At 44.5% G+C, this 15,432-nt stretch overlaps 1 protein-coding gene across 5 annotated transcripts in view; it reads right to left on the bottom strand.

The window, feature by feature from the left end:
* The window catches only part of LOC107221561 (GATA-binding factor C), a 61,751-nt gene that overhangs the window by 27,282 nt on the left and 19,037 nt on the right, over positions 1-15,432 (bottom strand). For 2 of the 5 annotated variants that reach the window (XM_046736893.1, XM_046736894.1), the window contains exons 3-4: positions 12,352-13,380; positions 8,411-8,589 (exon numbers count right to left, since the gene is read on the bottom strand). In XM_046736893.1, the coding sequence (XP_046592849.1) occupies positions 8,411-8,589; positions 12,352-13,380 (1,208 nt within the window). The remainder of the gene's footprint in view (positions 1-8,410; positions 8,590-12,351; positions 13,381-15,432) is intronic. The other 3 variants (XM_046736896.1, XM_046736897.1, XM_046736895.1) reach the window with 3 other exon arrangements.

Here is a 15,432-nt window from a genome sequence, read left to right as displayed (position 1 = left end):
CGATTTACATACCCATGCGAACACCTACGGTCTGTGTACACGTGTGTGGGTGAACAATAAATCTTTTCTTGTGCGAGCATTGCAGCAAGGCGTGCGGCGAAGATATTTGTTCAATTTGATTTAACGGTGCAATTCCGTTTTACTGGTAATCGGGCTCTGGCTGCAGCGGCAGAAGCGTGAATAGGCGAAACCACGACCACCGTAAGACTATATGCGTGTTGCACTATTTCCTCAACAAAGCCATATTCCCGCGGACGGGGATCCGTGGCGATAAATAAATCCACGGCAGCCATTACTTGTCACTCACCCTCCACGGCCCTGAGATATAGGCTATACTACACCCAGAACCGCGCCCTCGGAATCAGAACGGCGCGAAAACGTCCACCTGAACCAGTACCAGGATTGCAACTCGATTTGGAATCAAATCGCGATGTATAAATCAGCCGGAGTAATCGAAAATGACCAATTGTATGTACAGGTCTACCAAACCCAACCTTGAGGTGATCAACAATTTCGGTTCGTCATGTATGCCGAATTGGATAACCGAATGCAAAAGTGTTCGTACGTTCACTGAACCTTTGAACAGATCCATGACGTTTTTCGTCTTCAGTATTTGAGTCTTGTGCTTTGAAGGCCTGTTAAGAAGTGCTGTTCGTTACGCTGCGCACATCGTCCCAGCAGACTTGGAGTACATGTTGGAGTGCAATTACGGTCGAAGGAAGGACGGAAAGAGTTGCGCCCTTATGCAAGGGACATCAGAGTCGGTACGGTGTGGCCGTGGTCATGCGCGAAGGTAGGAAGCCGGAGATTGGCCGGGTCTGGGAGTTTGCGCTCTGGTTGAAGGTGGGTATTGACTTTGTGCGATGGTAGCGCTCAGCACCGGGGGCAGTTTTGATCCCATGAAAATCGGCGTTACGTGGATGTGTGCATCGAGCCCTTGTACCTACAAGCGAAAATGCGACGGCGACACGCTCAGGCATAAGGAAAAACCTCATATTATACGAGGATGTAGGTATAACGGAACAGACTACGCGGAATCGTCCAACGGTGGTGGGATGGGAGGAAAAATGGAGTGGTGGAAGTCCCGCAACCCTCGAACCCCTGCAGAGGGTGTCTCGCAATTGATTTTCACGCCAGTAGCGAACTGATTTATTTCTCCACGGCAGCGTCGCTCACCATTCCCGTTTCTTTTTCTCATCGACTTTCTCGCTTTTTTTCCCTCTTCTTCTTCTTCTTCGTCTTCTTTTTACTTCTTATAACCTCTTTCTTTTTCACTGTCTCAGAGACACTCTGATTCACTGCGCAAACTCTGGTCCTACATTCGATCAATTCTTACAATTCTTGTTATATACAGCTCCCGTCTGGTATAGTTTTTTTGACTCTTGGATCTTGGTCTTGCTGGATACAACTACTCACACTGAGTCATTCCAACGCTATCCACTACCGTTCATGTAAATATCTCCGAATGCAAGATAAACGCATGGGTACCTACTGCGCTGCAGTTCCCAAGAAACCGCATGTGCATAGCTAGACTGCGATGCCACGGCGAGAGAAACCGTTACAAAACCCTGATACACCATGCAACCGACTATCGGTGTTCGATGTAATTTTAGCGCAAACTCGGGTGTATTGACACAGTAATTTGAAAACCAGTTTCGAACACGCGCTCACTCGACCCTGACCTTCCACCATTTGTAACGAGCTCACTATAATACACTCGAGGTATATTAGCTCTCAACCGTCATCGTTACACCGTACAACCTATTATGTACCGATACTCATATCCAGACAAGATAGACAATCGACACTAGAAACGTTTAATCAACTCTCCAACAAAACCAAGACTTTGGTTACAAGGACATGTGCGATGTGGAAAAACGAGAACAAAAACAGGCCAAGTCGTCGTTCGGAAATAACCGTTTGAAACCGCAATGAAACGAGTGGGTAGGTAGGTACCTACGCGTCAACGTGAAATCAGATGATTCGTAGGTATCACCTACATGTGAACGATTTTTGAAATTGATAGGATTGAATCATTGACGGCTAATCCGTGGACTGGTGACTAATCTCATGATCAGAGTAATTATCGAATGCATGATTATCCCGTTGGGGGTAACGGGTTGTGTCAGTCGACGACGAGTTTGCGGCCCAGCTCGGGGCGACGGTGCGGACAATAAGCAGCACGGCAATCCGCGGCACTGCGACGACGGTAGTAATTTAATTTCTCGGCGAGGCTGGTCTGGTGTTAAACGAGACTGAACCAGACGGGGTAGGCAGAGAGGCAGGGAGGGAGGTGTGCCCGTCTTCCTATCCGATCCCAACCCGGCAGTCTCTCCCCTCGCAGTTTCGAGGGAGATGGGATTGGTCCTTGATTGCCAGGGGTTGCTACCCGGAGACGGGAGGGTTGCCAAGCCAGATCGCGACCAATGATAGAACGCAGCTGGGAGAAGCTGGGATCCGGTCCCAAAACTGCACCCCTAAAAGCCTCGAAAAAGCTAATGCCTTCGGCCGACGATAGGAGATTTCGGAAGGGGTTTTCCCCCTCTCGCAGCCCTGGGAAAACGATTACAACCGGAGAAGGAAAGGGGGCGGCTGGAATTCTCGCCGGTTATTATTTCACCAGATTACTGCCGCGTCGCCGCCATGCATTCGGCCCTCCGGGCGATTTTCCGAAATTTTTAATGCCGCCACGCAAATAGCCACACTGTGTACCAACAGCACCGCCGGTCAGAGGTATCAATGTATTATTCCAACGCGGGGGACTCGTGTCGCAATTACAATAACAGAAACGAAACGAAACTGAACGGTAATTAAGCCCGAATACCAGTTGTCCAATGGCGAGACTGGCTATCGCTGTGATGGGCCTTGAATGTCTCAGAATCAATCCAAGGGTCCGTACATAGGTTCACCGCCACTTTTCCAAGTTGTTCGCGTAATCGGTTTGAAAAACAATTGCATGGGGGGGGGGGGGGCCTTTCATTTTTTCGAATTCAACTTCCATGATTTACACGGCAAGTCACCAGTTGGAAACGAAACTTAAGACTCGTGACTTCCTTCTCTCGGCATTGTTTCACTTCATGGTCTCAAATCCATTGCACCCATTCGACTTCGGATGATTCAGGCATTTTTCACACCTTCGGTGCGAAGCTACTGTAAAAGAAGGAAAGGTGAAGATCCCATCGGTTGGAAATGAAACGGCTGGCCATAGCGGCCGAGTTGTTTTCCTCCAGAATTAACGGAAATAAGAAATATAGCGAGAGACAATTAGATGGGCAGCAATCTGGGTAGGTAGACGAGATATATGCGCCCCGAAGGTTGAGTGAGATGGTTGCAGCATCAGCCACACGTGTGGTAGTTACGCTCACGTCCACGATGAAAGCGCAGGCGAGAAGCACCGAAGCTAGTTGGTCCGTCTGTGAAGAAAGCCTCGACACAGGAGGCGAGCGGCAGGTTCCGAGGTGGAACCGAACCACGCGAGCTATTAACTTGTAAATTGCTTTTCAACTGCACCAGCGAACTCGAATGGAACGCATAAATATGAGAAATAATTCGCCCCCAGGTAAGGATTCTGGTAGCTGACAAGCTAATCACTTTGTATCATTAAACATTCTATGCAGTACGCTGGGGCTGCGTATCTTCGAGGGCTCCGGAATTCTCGGCTCCGATGCACGCATCCAGCAACCTGCACCATCTGCGACTCGAATCCAAGCTGTAGAACACTGTGTTCTTTTCAAACGGCCGTGATTATCAACTGACGAAAAACAAAGCTGAAGCAGCAGATTTCAGTGCAGAGTACTTGGCGATATCCAAACTGGAGGATGTGTCCACTTCGGAACGACTGAATGGCCGGTATTCGTCAAAACGCGTGATATCCACACCAGCTCTTCGCGTGATGTAAGCTGAAAGGTGGGCGAATAAATTTCTAACGCGCATAAATTTACCTACCAAGGAGTTATCGTCCAAGTCCGAGTACCCACGGTACAAGGATTATAAGATAGTATAAAGATAGGTCGATCTGTTATGTACGGTGATCCGCATATAAGTGTCAAAGGATGTAAATCCGGTGCTCGTGAGTTGAATTTTGAAGAAATCGAAAAGACGGAGAGAGACGACCGTGAATGATTATACGATCTGTATTTGCATCTGGTACATTATTCAGGCGGCGTTATTTACTCCTTCGCAAGCACGAGCAGTTGGTTGAGTTTGAGCTGACTAGTACATTACACACATTACGTGGTCGTCCAAGCTCGTGGCGTTATTATATCAGTCGCCAAAGTTGCCGAAAGATCGTTGTATCAGGTATGTTATCAAACCACGTCTGCGCAGCATCGTGTAAGAAGAACCAGACAATGGGCCCCTTTTACTTCGATCAAACTTCAATCGGTGTTCCTAATTAACTATCAGCCTCGAGGACGCTGTGCAGTGGAGTCGTATTGGAAGTCGACGAAGACACTCGTTCTCTCCGTTCAGCTTGATCCGCGACGATCATCGACGATCACGCACACGGCCTTGACTCGTGACATCGAGCCTCGGAACGAACAGGTTCGATTAGATTCCGCGTGGCAGCTTCGTCGTCGATGCCGGTGTATTCGGAAGAGTTATACCTCGAGGAGGTGGAACAGTACCGAACACCCTGACCGGCTTAGGCCGGGGGCGAGAGGCGAGATTTATTCCGGATCGGGAGCGGCCGTCATCTTATTCCACAAAGCCTTTAACACCTCTGAAGTGGAAGTGGAAGTGGAAGGAAGGCGCGTCGGTCCCGTCGCGTCGCAAACAATGCAGCCTGAACCAGGCAGTAACTATCAATTTTCCGTATATATACCGAGATGCAAGGTAGATAACCTTGAGAACCCTCCCGGCTACCTGAGCCAAGATAAACATCTTAGGAGTTGTCGCGAAATATACTCGCGCCGTCCAGCATCTGCCGTTTAAAAATGACAAGACGCCGTGTCATCTCTGGGGCGCGGTCTCCGAGCCGATCTTTGACTCTCTCCTCCTCCTCCTTTTCTTTATCATCTTCTTCACTCCATGCCCTCTCTCTTTCTCTTCTCTGCGCCTACCTGACATCTCGGTGGTTCTTTATATGCTCGATACGCGTCTCTCTCTCTCTCTCTCTCTCTCTCTCCATGCACCCAGTCGAACGTACGTGCTTTCGGATTTAAATATTTCAAGCACGCTCTGTCGATCCGTGTTACAAATGTTAAAACCACTATTTATGCCCTCTCTTCTCACCTCAAAACATTTTCACTTATACAGGGAGGTATGCCTGGGTGTGTTTTACCCGTTTCATATGCAACACCCGCGACTCGCATGCACTCGCGTTCGCACCTGTGATTCCTTGGCAAATGAAGCTCGTTAATTCAAGGTGATTTCAATTTTCCGCAAATCTCAAGGAGCCACATAAACGTTTGAAATCGATCAAAGTACACGTCGGGTTCATTTTTCGACGTTAGAAAACAGATAACGGATTAGAAATTAAATTAATTTACAAATTAGTACACATCAATCTTTTTACAACAAGAGCAAGTTCGGTAACACACAGTAGGTAAAAGTGGTGAGAGCTGAGTGCTGGAGAAGAAAGAGTGGGCGCCATTTTGAGAAGCTGGTTGAAGGTGATGAGAGTTGATCATAGTTCTCAAAAACTCTCTGGATCGACGTATAGTACTGCAGTATTAATGCGGGATGGAATAAAGGAGAGAAAAGAATATTCGTGCGTGTAAGAGGAACCGGCGGGAGCTCAGTGCAAAAGGGTGTAAAAAAAGTGAAAATTTCCCAGCTGTTCATTCGGTATCTTGACCGGCATCAAAAATGGCGGCAATGGCCGGGTACGGCGCGGGGTTTCAACCCTTGCTATCTACCCCATCATCACACTGCACACGGGCATACGAATCGAGGATAGGTAGGTACCTACATGCGAAGGTGGAGGGTATGGTTGGGGAGCTTCAAGGCACGTATTGGAGGGTATGTATACCTGGTGTCCGCTTTGTTTTCCAGATCGCTATCAGGCTCTATTTTTCGGGGCGACACATCTGTGACCCGCCGTCCCGGCTCCCATGGTTGGTATAAAAATGATACATATTGTGCGAAAGGCACATGGACGTCGGTCCCTCCCTATTTCTCATGTCGCCGTTTCTCCATAACTCTCCTTTTCCACGTTGTGTGCAGCTATTGTTTGTCATCTCTGTTGCCAGTCGCGGTATTATTACATCGACAGAGGCACCGCTGCAGGAACTCGTGCGGTGCAGCTTTCGGACTGCACATGCATCCGGACATCGCGTCTACGTACATCTACCTACGTAGCTTGCTTAAACTCATACACGCAACGTCTCGTTTCAAGGGCCATTCAAACACTGGTACATACAACGATTTTAAGCTCATTTCACTATCGATTTATACCGAGACCCTTTCTCCTACTACAGTTCACCGACCACTCGGCGCGTGCACGATTCCTCGATGCAGCTCGTGGCTTGTGCTTAAATTGCTTCCTCGAGGGTTTCACATCGTAGAGAATTTCCGGGTCTGCGGAATATTATCGGATCCGTCATTACGTGCAGGGTGTCAGCGACATCGGAGCATGGATTGAAAATGATCAAACCACTGTGTTACAAATCACGAACTGCCAAAGATTCCTCATCTTCTGTTCAGTGTTCTTTCGGAGACAGAGAGAATATCCATTTCATCCAGCGCATGGAACGCTTTCCAAATGGATGAACATCGTGCCTACATACGAGTACGAAAGCCAATCTAGTAAGCTAGACTTTTCCCCTGATTACATACTGTGGGTCTAGATCGATTTTCGCGTCACGATTACACGGAAGAGCATTTGAACGAGGATGCGCATCAATCATTGCTGTTGCAGTGACGCGTGCATGGATTACAGTTATGACGAGATTTGGAATGTTTGTACGAAGGCTTTGAAAGGGGGTGAAAATCACTGCTCGAGGTGGTAAATTTTTGATAAACCAATCCAGCCTGGCATCGAGAAGGAAGAGAAGAAGATATACACGCGAACCGATGTTGCGGGACAGAGAGAGAGAAAAAGACCGGAAAAGAGAAAATTAACTCGGACAATGGCATCCCCGAAATGAGGGTGGTCGAAATTATAGGCTGCGTTGACGGAAGTTGCAGCACCCGCTATTTTAAATCGATATACATATTTCATCGATCCTCCGCAGTGCTCGTCTAAAATGGATGGGCCGATGGTCAATCTTCGCGTATTAGTCGAACCGCGTGTGAGCGGATGAGTGACGGGTGGGCGGGTCAGTTCGTCACCACCACGTCGAAATATTTGTGCTACATATTCGTTCCCCGTTCTCCAGTCAGCTGGCAAAGTGTGAGTTTCAGCCCTTGAAAACCGACGACTCGATAGATTGATATTCCCATCCAGGTAATCGATTGAGCGAGTTTCCATTCCCAGCTTACATAGCTTCGTGGAATCAAAAAAAAAAAAAAGAAAGAACCGTTCTTGCGAAGACGTGATAATGTCGTTGAAGATCGGTCAAAGCATCTCTTATCCATTCAGACACTCGAAGGTGCAACGAACTCGCTTTACGCCACTATCACGAGTACATGTACCAAGGAATTTTTGCACAGTGATGAATTGCCAATGTTTTCTTATGAGACACTCGTGACCCGAGTGATTCTGAATAAGTTTAAATTCAAGTTTACAGATGTACGAGCGAGAATTGATGGAAGAAGAATAAAAAAAAAAACCAACAAGGTACACATTGCCGATATACAAGCTTGACTGATGGTTGCATAAACCGGTCGCGAATCGGTTCTTTACCCCTGTTACACGAAATGCATGTCATGTCCCATTCGTCTCTTCTTCGGTCGCGTTTATTAATCGCTTTTCAGACTTTACCAGTACAGTAGAAGTAGTCGTGAAATTACAACGAAGAAGGAACTCAGTTCACAGAAGGGGATACAGTTCGTGGATCACACCGTCAATGCAAACGTGAAGTCGGGCGCGTTTGCGGTACCAGTTGAATTCTGGTAACCACCTTTCAACAGCTACCAAAACTGTGATATCGACTTTCCCGATTGTGTTTTGAAGGAAGGAAGTGGGGGAGGATAAGAAGGAGGGTCGAACATCGCGTGGTGCAATTCTACCCGCTTTGGCGCAGCACCTATCGAGCGAATCGGGTTCCCTGTGCACAGTTAGCGAATTCCATTCGAATCCCCGCAAGTAAGTATACGTGCCGAACGTTATCCTGCACCGCTTAATAATATCTGCGGTTCGGAAAGTTCTCGTACAACCGAAAGCCAGTGTTTCAATTTACCCAAGTTTCCCAAAGCTCTGATCTTGGCGCGTGACTATCGATCCTTGAAGCTTTTACTTTGCTAACTTTTCCCTCAAATTTCCGACAAAAAAGTCTTACCGACTAAGGATCTAGGCTTAGGTACTTACCAGGCGGCGTTTCGGCTTGATGAGTGGCCGGTTTTGTCCGTTCATCTTGTAGTAGAGACCGCAGGCATTGCACAGGTAGTGTCCCGTCCCGTCCCGTCGCCAAAGAGGAGTTGAGGTCGCCCCGCAGTTGACGCACTCGCGACCCTCTGGTCGAAACGACGCCGGAGAAAAGAAAAGATCTGGTTAATCGTCATGGGGGTCTTTCTTTTGTTTTATTTATTTATTACGTTTGTTTTTTCTTTTTTTTTTTTTATATCACCCGCCAGCATTCGCTGCCCGCAAACTTTCAAGAGAGGCCCAATCAAGTGTCCTCAACGATGATTATACGAAAGTGCTGAGAGCAGTGAATACAACCGCTTTGTACAAAACAAAATTCTTTTTTTTTTGCACATTTTCCAACAAACTTCACTGTTTTGTACAAGAGCGGTGTTCTGACTTATCGGTGTATAATTGTTATATATACGTATATTATAATATTTGCGATAAAACGACAAAGTGTTCTACGGTATAAGCCTCAGTTATTGTATTGTTATTCTGTGTTTCTTCTCCCCTCTCTCTCTGACTACCTCCCTTATTTTATTTTTTTTTTTTCTTTACTCTAGCTTACTTGTTTTATAATATTGTTAAAAAGCAGTCCCAGTAGCATGCAGACAGACATACCAAAAGCGATCACCAGAGCAAAGCGGCATCTTAGGCGTAGACAAATGGCGGGACAGGTGAGGTGCGTAGGTGGATCATTTGACGATTAGCGCAGGTACTCAAACACCGCGATTCAAATTTCGGAGTACATGGGTGTGATGTTTATTTATACAGGCGCTAGTAGTCGCAAGGTTACGTGACAAAATACCGTCATAACCCTGTGGGCGAATCAACGGACTCGTTCAAACTATACATGAGGTAAAGTGTGTGTGTGTGTGTGTATATATGTATATATGTATAAAAATTGTCAAGGTCTGGAACGGAAAGGAACTCGGGAAGGTTTTTTAAAGATGACAAAATTATCATCTTTTCACGAATCTATCCATGTGTATTGAAAAAATAAAAAATAAACACGTTTCGTTTTTTTCACAAGTTTGGCTCAATTCCCTATCCAATCAAATTTATCTGCTAAACAATTCGATTCTAGCTATTTTCGAGTGTAGCTTGAAATATATCGAACGAATATACGCGCAAGAAAAATGGGTCTGAAAGCTCCTCCTATCGATATCTTGATTAATATTATACTCCGCGTTGTAGGTATATACCTACATATATTATACGGTTTTTTTTTTTTTTTTTTAATTGTTTTTAACCCGCGCCGTAATATCGTTCTTATAATTTTGACCGAGTTATGTATTTCGGAGCGAGGTATTACGGAGGCGAGGCTGTTGTACAACGGAGGGGTATAAAGCATACTATCGATCGTTGATTCGAATAATTGAGTATACCTTCTTCGTTTATGAGATGGGCGGACAGTTGGAGGAACCCCTACAAGAGCCGCATTGATATATCGTACAACCTAGCTGCAGGGCGTTAAAATAGTAACGCGTGAAAAATAACAGTTATCCTACCAGTCATTAACAACTCGAATGCGTCAAAGTAATTCCCACAGAGGAAGAGAAAAAAAATATGAATAATAAGAGGAAGAAGAAGAAGAAGAAGAAGAAGAAGAAGAAGAAGAAGAAGAAGAAGAAGAAGAAGAAGAAGTAACAGGTACGCGTGAACGACGTTATGGAATTCTCAAAACGCCCTGAGCTGCTCGCCGCTCCTGCCGTGTGTAATTTACACACTTCTGCACGGGTTCCTCGCCGTAATATGTATGTAATAATTCTCTCCTCGAGATGAGTATAATAAAATTGCAAAATATTTGCCACGCCGTTTTTTCCCCGCACTGACGACCGGCGAGTGAACCGAAATTGGCGTAACTTCCCGATCTTTGTTGGAATTCTTCACTCACGAGGAACACCGAATGCTGTAAACCCCTTAAAATTAATATCAATTTTCCACTATACGCGTCTCAGTGTCTGGATTATGTGCACATCCTGTCCTTTATACAATCGATACTCGATTAGAAACAATTAATACCGAGATTACGCGTTTTCATTTATAAATTCAATTTTTAACCCCCTATGATATATCGCCAAACGCTGAATACCTCGAAATCGATCTTGCTAAAGATCTAAATCTTCAATTCTACATCCTTTCCTCTGAGAAGTAGATTTTCAAACGGTAGGTATATATATATATATATTCGAAGCGTGACAACCGTCGGGATTGTTAAATTTCTTTCTCATTTTATTTATTTTTTTTTTTTTTTTTTGTGTTCCCATTTTTTGACTTTTTTTTAATCTCTCGTTTTCCTTCTTTTTCAGCACTACCTCGATCTTTCTTAGATACGTGGCGCGGTCTTCAAGCAGTTACAATATACTTGTGTTGTAAGTCACTTAATTAGCGGTCTTCTACATGGCGTGAAGTCAATCCCATTGTTCCTAGAATTATACGATTTTTAACGCGTCAGGTATAATGCCAGCCTAGTTACAATATATATTATATATATATATATATATATATTTTATACCTATGTATTAGATGTATACGTGTAGGTATACATATACCTATAGAACAATTACCGCAATTGTGCGGTATCCGGCATTTTTAACGCGTTATTTTTTCTTCGTCTTGTAATCTTCTTATTATTCTTCTCTTCCTTAGTATCTCATTTTACTACACCGCACAATACACGCGCGTTTCACATTTTTTTCAATTACTATTTTTTTTTTTTTTTCCCTCTCTTAATACTTCCGGAAATCCGAGTAACTCAAAGAAAGTTAATACGAAACGAAGAAAAATCAAGATTCTACTAATTGTATACCTCAAATCTCATTTTTTGATTATAATTAACGGTTCGCAGATTCTTCGTAAGAAAATTTTATAATTATTATGTCGCGTAAAATTCTGTATTCTTCGTGCATAAACGCGGCCGCGGAAAAAATTCGATTTCTAACGATGAAGAAAATTTTGCATTTCCACTAGAAGAACGAAAAAAGTAAAACGAAAACACATACAAATACGTATATAAATATACGGTTTGAAATTTGCGTTGTGAAAAAACTGTAGCAACACCACATCAAAAAAGTGCTTCATCGTGTCGTGCGCGTTCGTGGGTGCCACTCAAAAAACCAGTGAGCCAAAATACAAAGTCGTGTGCCCTCCATATAAATATATATATATATACATATACATATATATATATATTAATATGTATGTAACAACAAAGATAATAAGAAATATAACGTAAGAGAATAAACGGAGAAAGAAATAATGTTTCTCTTGAAATAAATAAATAAATAAATAAATAAATAATAATAATAATATAATCGTAATGATAACAGTATAATAATAAAATTGACGGTACGCTGGTGGGTGAGCTAAAAAATATCGTTTTTCTGACTATTTTTCGAAATGTATGTAATACATCGTAATGGGACACAAAATTGAGAATATACGGAATAAATTGTGATAAAAAAAAAAAAAATCATTGACAGCAAGCGTTAAAAATCGACCGCCACCGAAAGCTTATGAAAATGGAAAACAATGAAAGTGAAGTAAAAAGAATCGATACAACACAGGAAAATAATAAAACCGATACCCAAAACTATTATGAGAAGGTGAAAAATGTTTGTCCTACAATGGTAGGAAGAGAGAAATAAAACCAAAAACTGACAAACACGATTATATCCAGGAACGAATTAGAGAAAAACCAATATGGCAGTATAAGTAAATCCCGAAAAGGAAGAAGAAACGAGTATTACGTATAGAAAATGAAAAGGAATAAACGAAAGAAAGAAGAAAAGAATGAAAGCCCATGATGATGGTAATAATAACAATAATAAAAATAATGATAATAATAATAAACAACGAAGAAGTAAAAAATAAAAAATCTCTGATAGAGTCCCGCTTACCGGCGGACGTTCTGGATTTGTTCCTTGGCTTTTGCTGCTGTTGCTGTTGCGACCCGGGTGAATTAGGCGTGTTCCCGTGCGAACCGAGAAGTTTAGCATCGGGACTAATTCCGGGTACGCCGGTAGTGGGATGATGACTCCCCGAGAATATAGTCGGCCCGTTGTGGGGATTGTGGGAGTGATGACCGGAGTACTGAAGGTGTTGATACATGTTGTAAGCAGCGGATGGATCGTACTGGGACGGTGCGGATGGATGATGGGATGTGGAATAGGAGTCCCGGGGTGAGGTAGCGCCCTGGTTTTGGTAATCCTGTTGCTGCTGCTGCTGTTGCTGCTGCTGCTGGTGGTTGACACCACCGGCCGCACCAGTCTGCTGCTGGTTAGCCTGATTGACAGACCCGGATGCAGATTGGTTATTACCTTCCCGCTGCTTCTGGACCTGCCCGGAGTTCCCCGATCCGTTGTGCTGGTGGGGTGGCGAGGAGGCGCCGTGGTGGTGACCCAGCATCACCGATGGCTTCACGTCGCAGGAACTTCCGGAAGTCGAGCCGAGGGCGTCCTGGTGGTGTATGAACGCCCCCATAACGGCGGCGTGGGCAACAGCCGCCTGGTACTCGCTGCTTCCGCCCCCGAGTCCGAGGGAGCTCGAGTTGTTGTTGTTGTTGTTGTTGCTGGTGTTGTTGTTGTTGTTGTTGTTGGAGCTCGAGGTCGTACTCGTCGTTATGCTGTCCGGCGTCGCGTCCTTCGGCGGCGTTGGCGGGAACGAGAAGAGGTGGTGACCGGAAGCCGCTCCGCCGTGACTCGTCAGGCTGCTGGACGTCGGCGGTAGCGACGAGCCCAACGGACTCTGGGGCTTGTCTTCGCCCGAACCCGACGTCGCTCCGGTCGACGCCGTCGTAGATGGAAAACCCCATGGTTTACTGTCCGCACTCGAACCCGACAACCAAGGGTGAAGTACCGAACTGTGGAAGTGCGGTCTGCACACTTGGCTACCACCTCCGTTCGTCACTCCGCCGCTCGACATTCTGCCTGCAATCAAACAAAATCTATTATACCTGGAATACACGATCATCAGCGAGGATGTCACCGTGTGGACATGGATTCGATGGGGTGGAATTATAATTCCGAAATTTTAAGGAAGGAAATCAAACTTTTACGAAACGTCAAATACTGTAATGTGGAACAACATTCATGTATTACGTTTATCCACCGATGCTTCCATCTAACCTCAATTCGATTTTCGGTCTTTTCAGATACGAAAATACGTTTCAAGAATTAGGACATCAATTTACATTTTTTCCGAGTCCATATTTTTGTTACGGATTGAAACTTTACAACAATTTTCCACCTTCTTAACGCCACAGTGCGATATACATCGTACGCTACATTCGGTTAGTTGAACTCGGCACGCACGAGCTATTTCACGCACCTAATGAGAGACTTTGGTCTCACTTGTGCGCCGAACGACCGTTGCTTTTATCGCTTTAGTTCACCCAAGTCTGAAAATCTCACCGACGATATTCTAAATCTATTTTTGCGGAAGTCCGTTTAATACCCGTCTTGGCCCCGATCGGGAATTAATAGGGACGCGTTGACATAGGACGCCATTTCAACTCCCTACCAAATCCTGGACATTTCAGAACCCCATGACGGGAAATTTCGGGGGGATCTTTTTCAGGTTCAAAGAGCACGTGAGCAGGTACCCATGAGAAAGCGTGCCGGACGTCGGTACCTACATCAGAGTTGGAAGTTGGAGTGTATAACTCATCGAGTGTACATCCGAGTACATCTTCCGCAATAAACCGACGGGAATACGATGGATAGCGATCTTTATTTAAGTTGTCATTTAATCGTGCAACGATGCTCGGCGAGTCGAGATTCAGATTACGAGTTTTCTGCCGAGAATTTCATCGATAACAGCGTACTTATAGGCAGTTAAAAAGTACGTGAGAAGAATTCGAAGTGACTTCCTGCAGACTGTGGTCTTCCGTCTCTTCCTCTTCTTCTTCTTCTTCGAGAATCAAATACGTCGCCAGTCGCGTACCATCACAACTATAATACACTGCCACAAATCATCGTACTGTATAACCTACGCCATAACTGTCCCCACATCCCGTGGAATATGTAATAATATGTACGCTGGTACCTACGTCCAGCTCTAATGGTCTGTTACCGTAACTACCGCGAGTCAAGAGCCGGGCCCAAGGCTCTCCGAAAAGTTAGCTACAACACCGTGTAGTGACGACGATAATATAACCTACAGCTGATTATTATCGGCGTATACGTATTGCTGCAGGTATACGGTGAACTAATAACGGTATCGTCTATTTTTCCCCTCGTCATTCCTTACTTTTTCCGTATTATTATCATCGTGGAATATATGCCTCTTCAAAGTTTCTCGTAGCTGCGACGCAACGGAAACCGTGTCTCGACGTCTTTGACTAACCGAGTCGAAATTTAGCGCCTACATTTTACCCCACCAAGGTTTATATAAGCCTACTTTGAAGGAAACTGACCCTAGAAATTCTAAGTTGAACCTTCAACTCCTAAAAATTAAAATACCAGACCCTATTTTTCAATATCATCCGAAAATGAAGTATCGCATTTCAACTGTATTTATTCGACGTTATTACGAATACGAAAACCCTTTCAAGTGGTTCAATATAGAGGAAATACGATTGAACTCATACAGTGTAAGCCAATTCCTATTTGTTGGGATTTTAATTTGATTTCGTACGTTTTAATCGTATTTTTTGTATTTCAATGGTAATCACTCAGAATCCATGGACCTTTATCATCGGGTTAGGATTTCGAGCGTTAAAGGAGGGTTTCGGGCAAGCAGGTTTAACCTTACCTCTCAAGGTTTAACGGAGGTTCTAAACAGACCCTACTTTCAGCCTAAGCTTGGTTAATCGGAAAATTTCGGACATTTTTAGCGTCAAAGTAGGGTTTGATATTGCATTGAAACAGAACCTACTTTACCATCTTTAAACCCTACGTAGAGCTTAACGAAGGCGTTAAATTTCGACTCTGATCTGCATGTGTTGTACCGATAATCGTAAAAATATGTAAACTACACAG

This window comes from Neodiprion lecontei, chromosome 4 (genome assembly GCF_021901455.1).
Source record: "Neodiprion lecontei isolate iyNeoLeco1 chromosome 4, iyNeoLeco1.1, whole genome shotgun sequence".
Classification (NCBI taxonomy): domain Eukaryota; kingdom Metazoa; phylum Arthropoda; class Insecta; order Hymenoptera; family Diprionidae; genus Neodiprion; species Neodiprion lecontei.
This window is presented reverse-complemented; position numbering and strand designations above follow the sequence as displayed.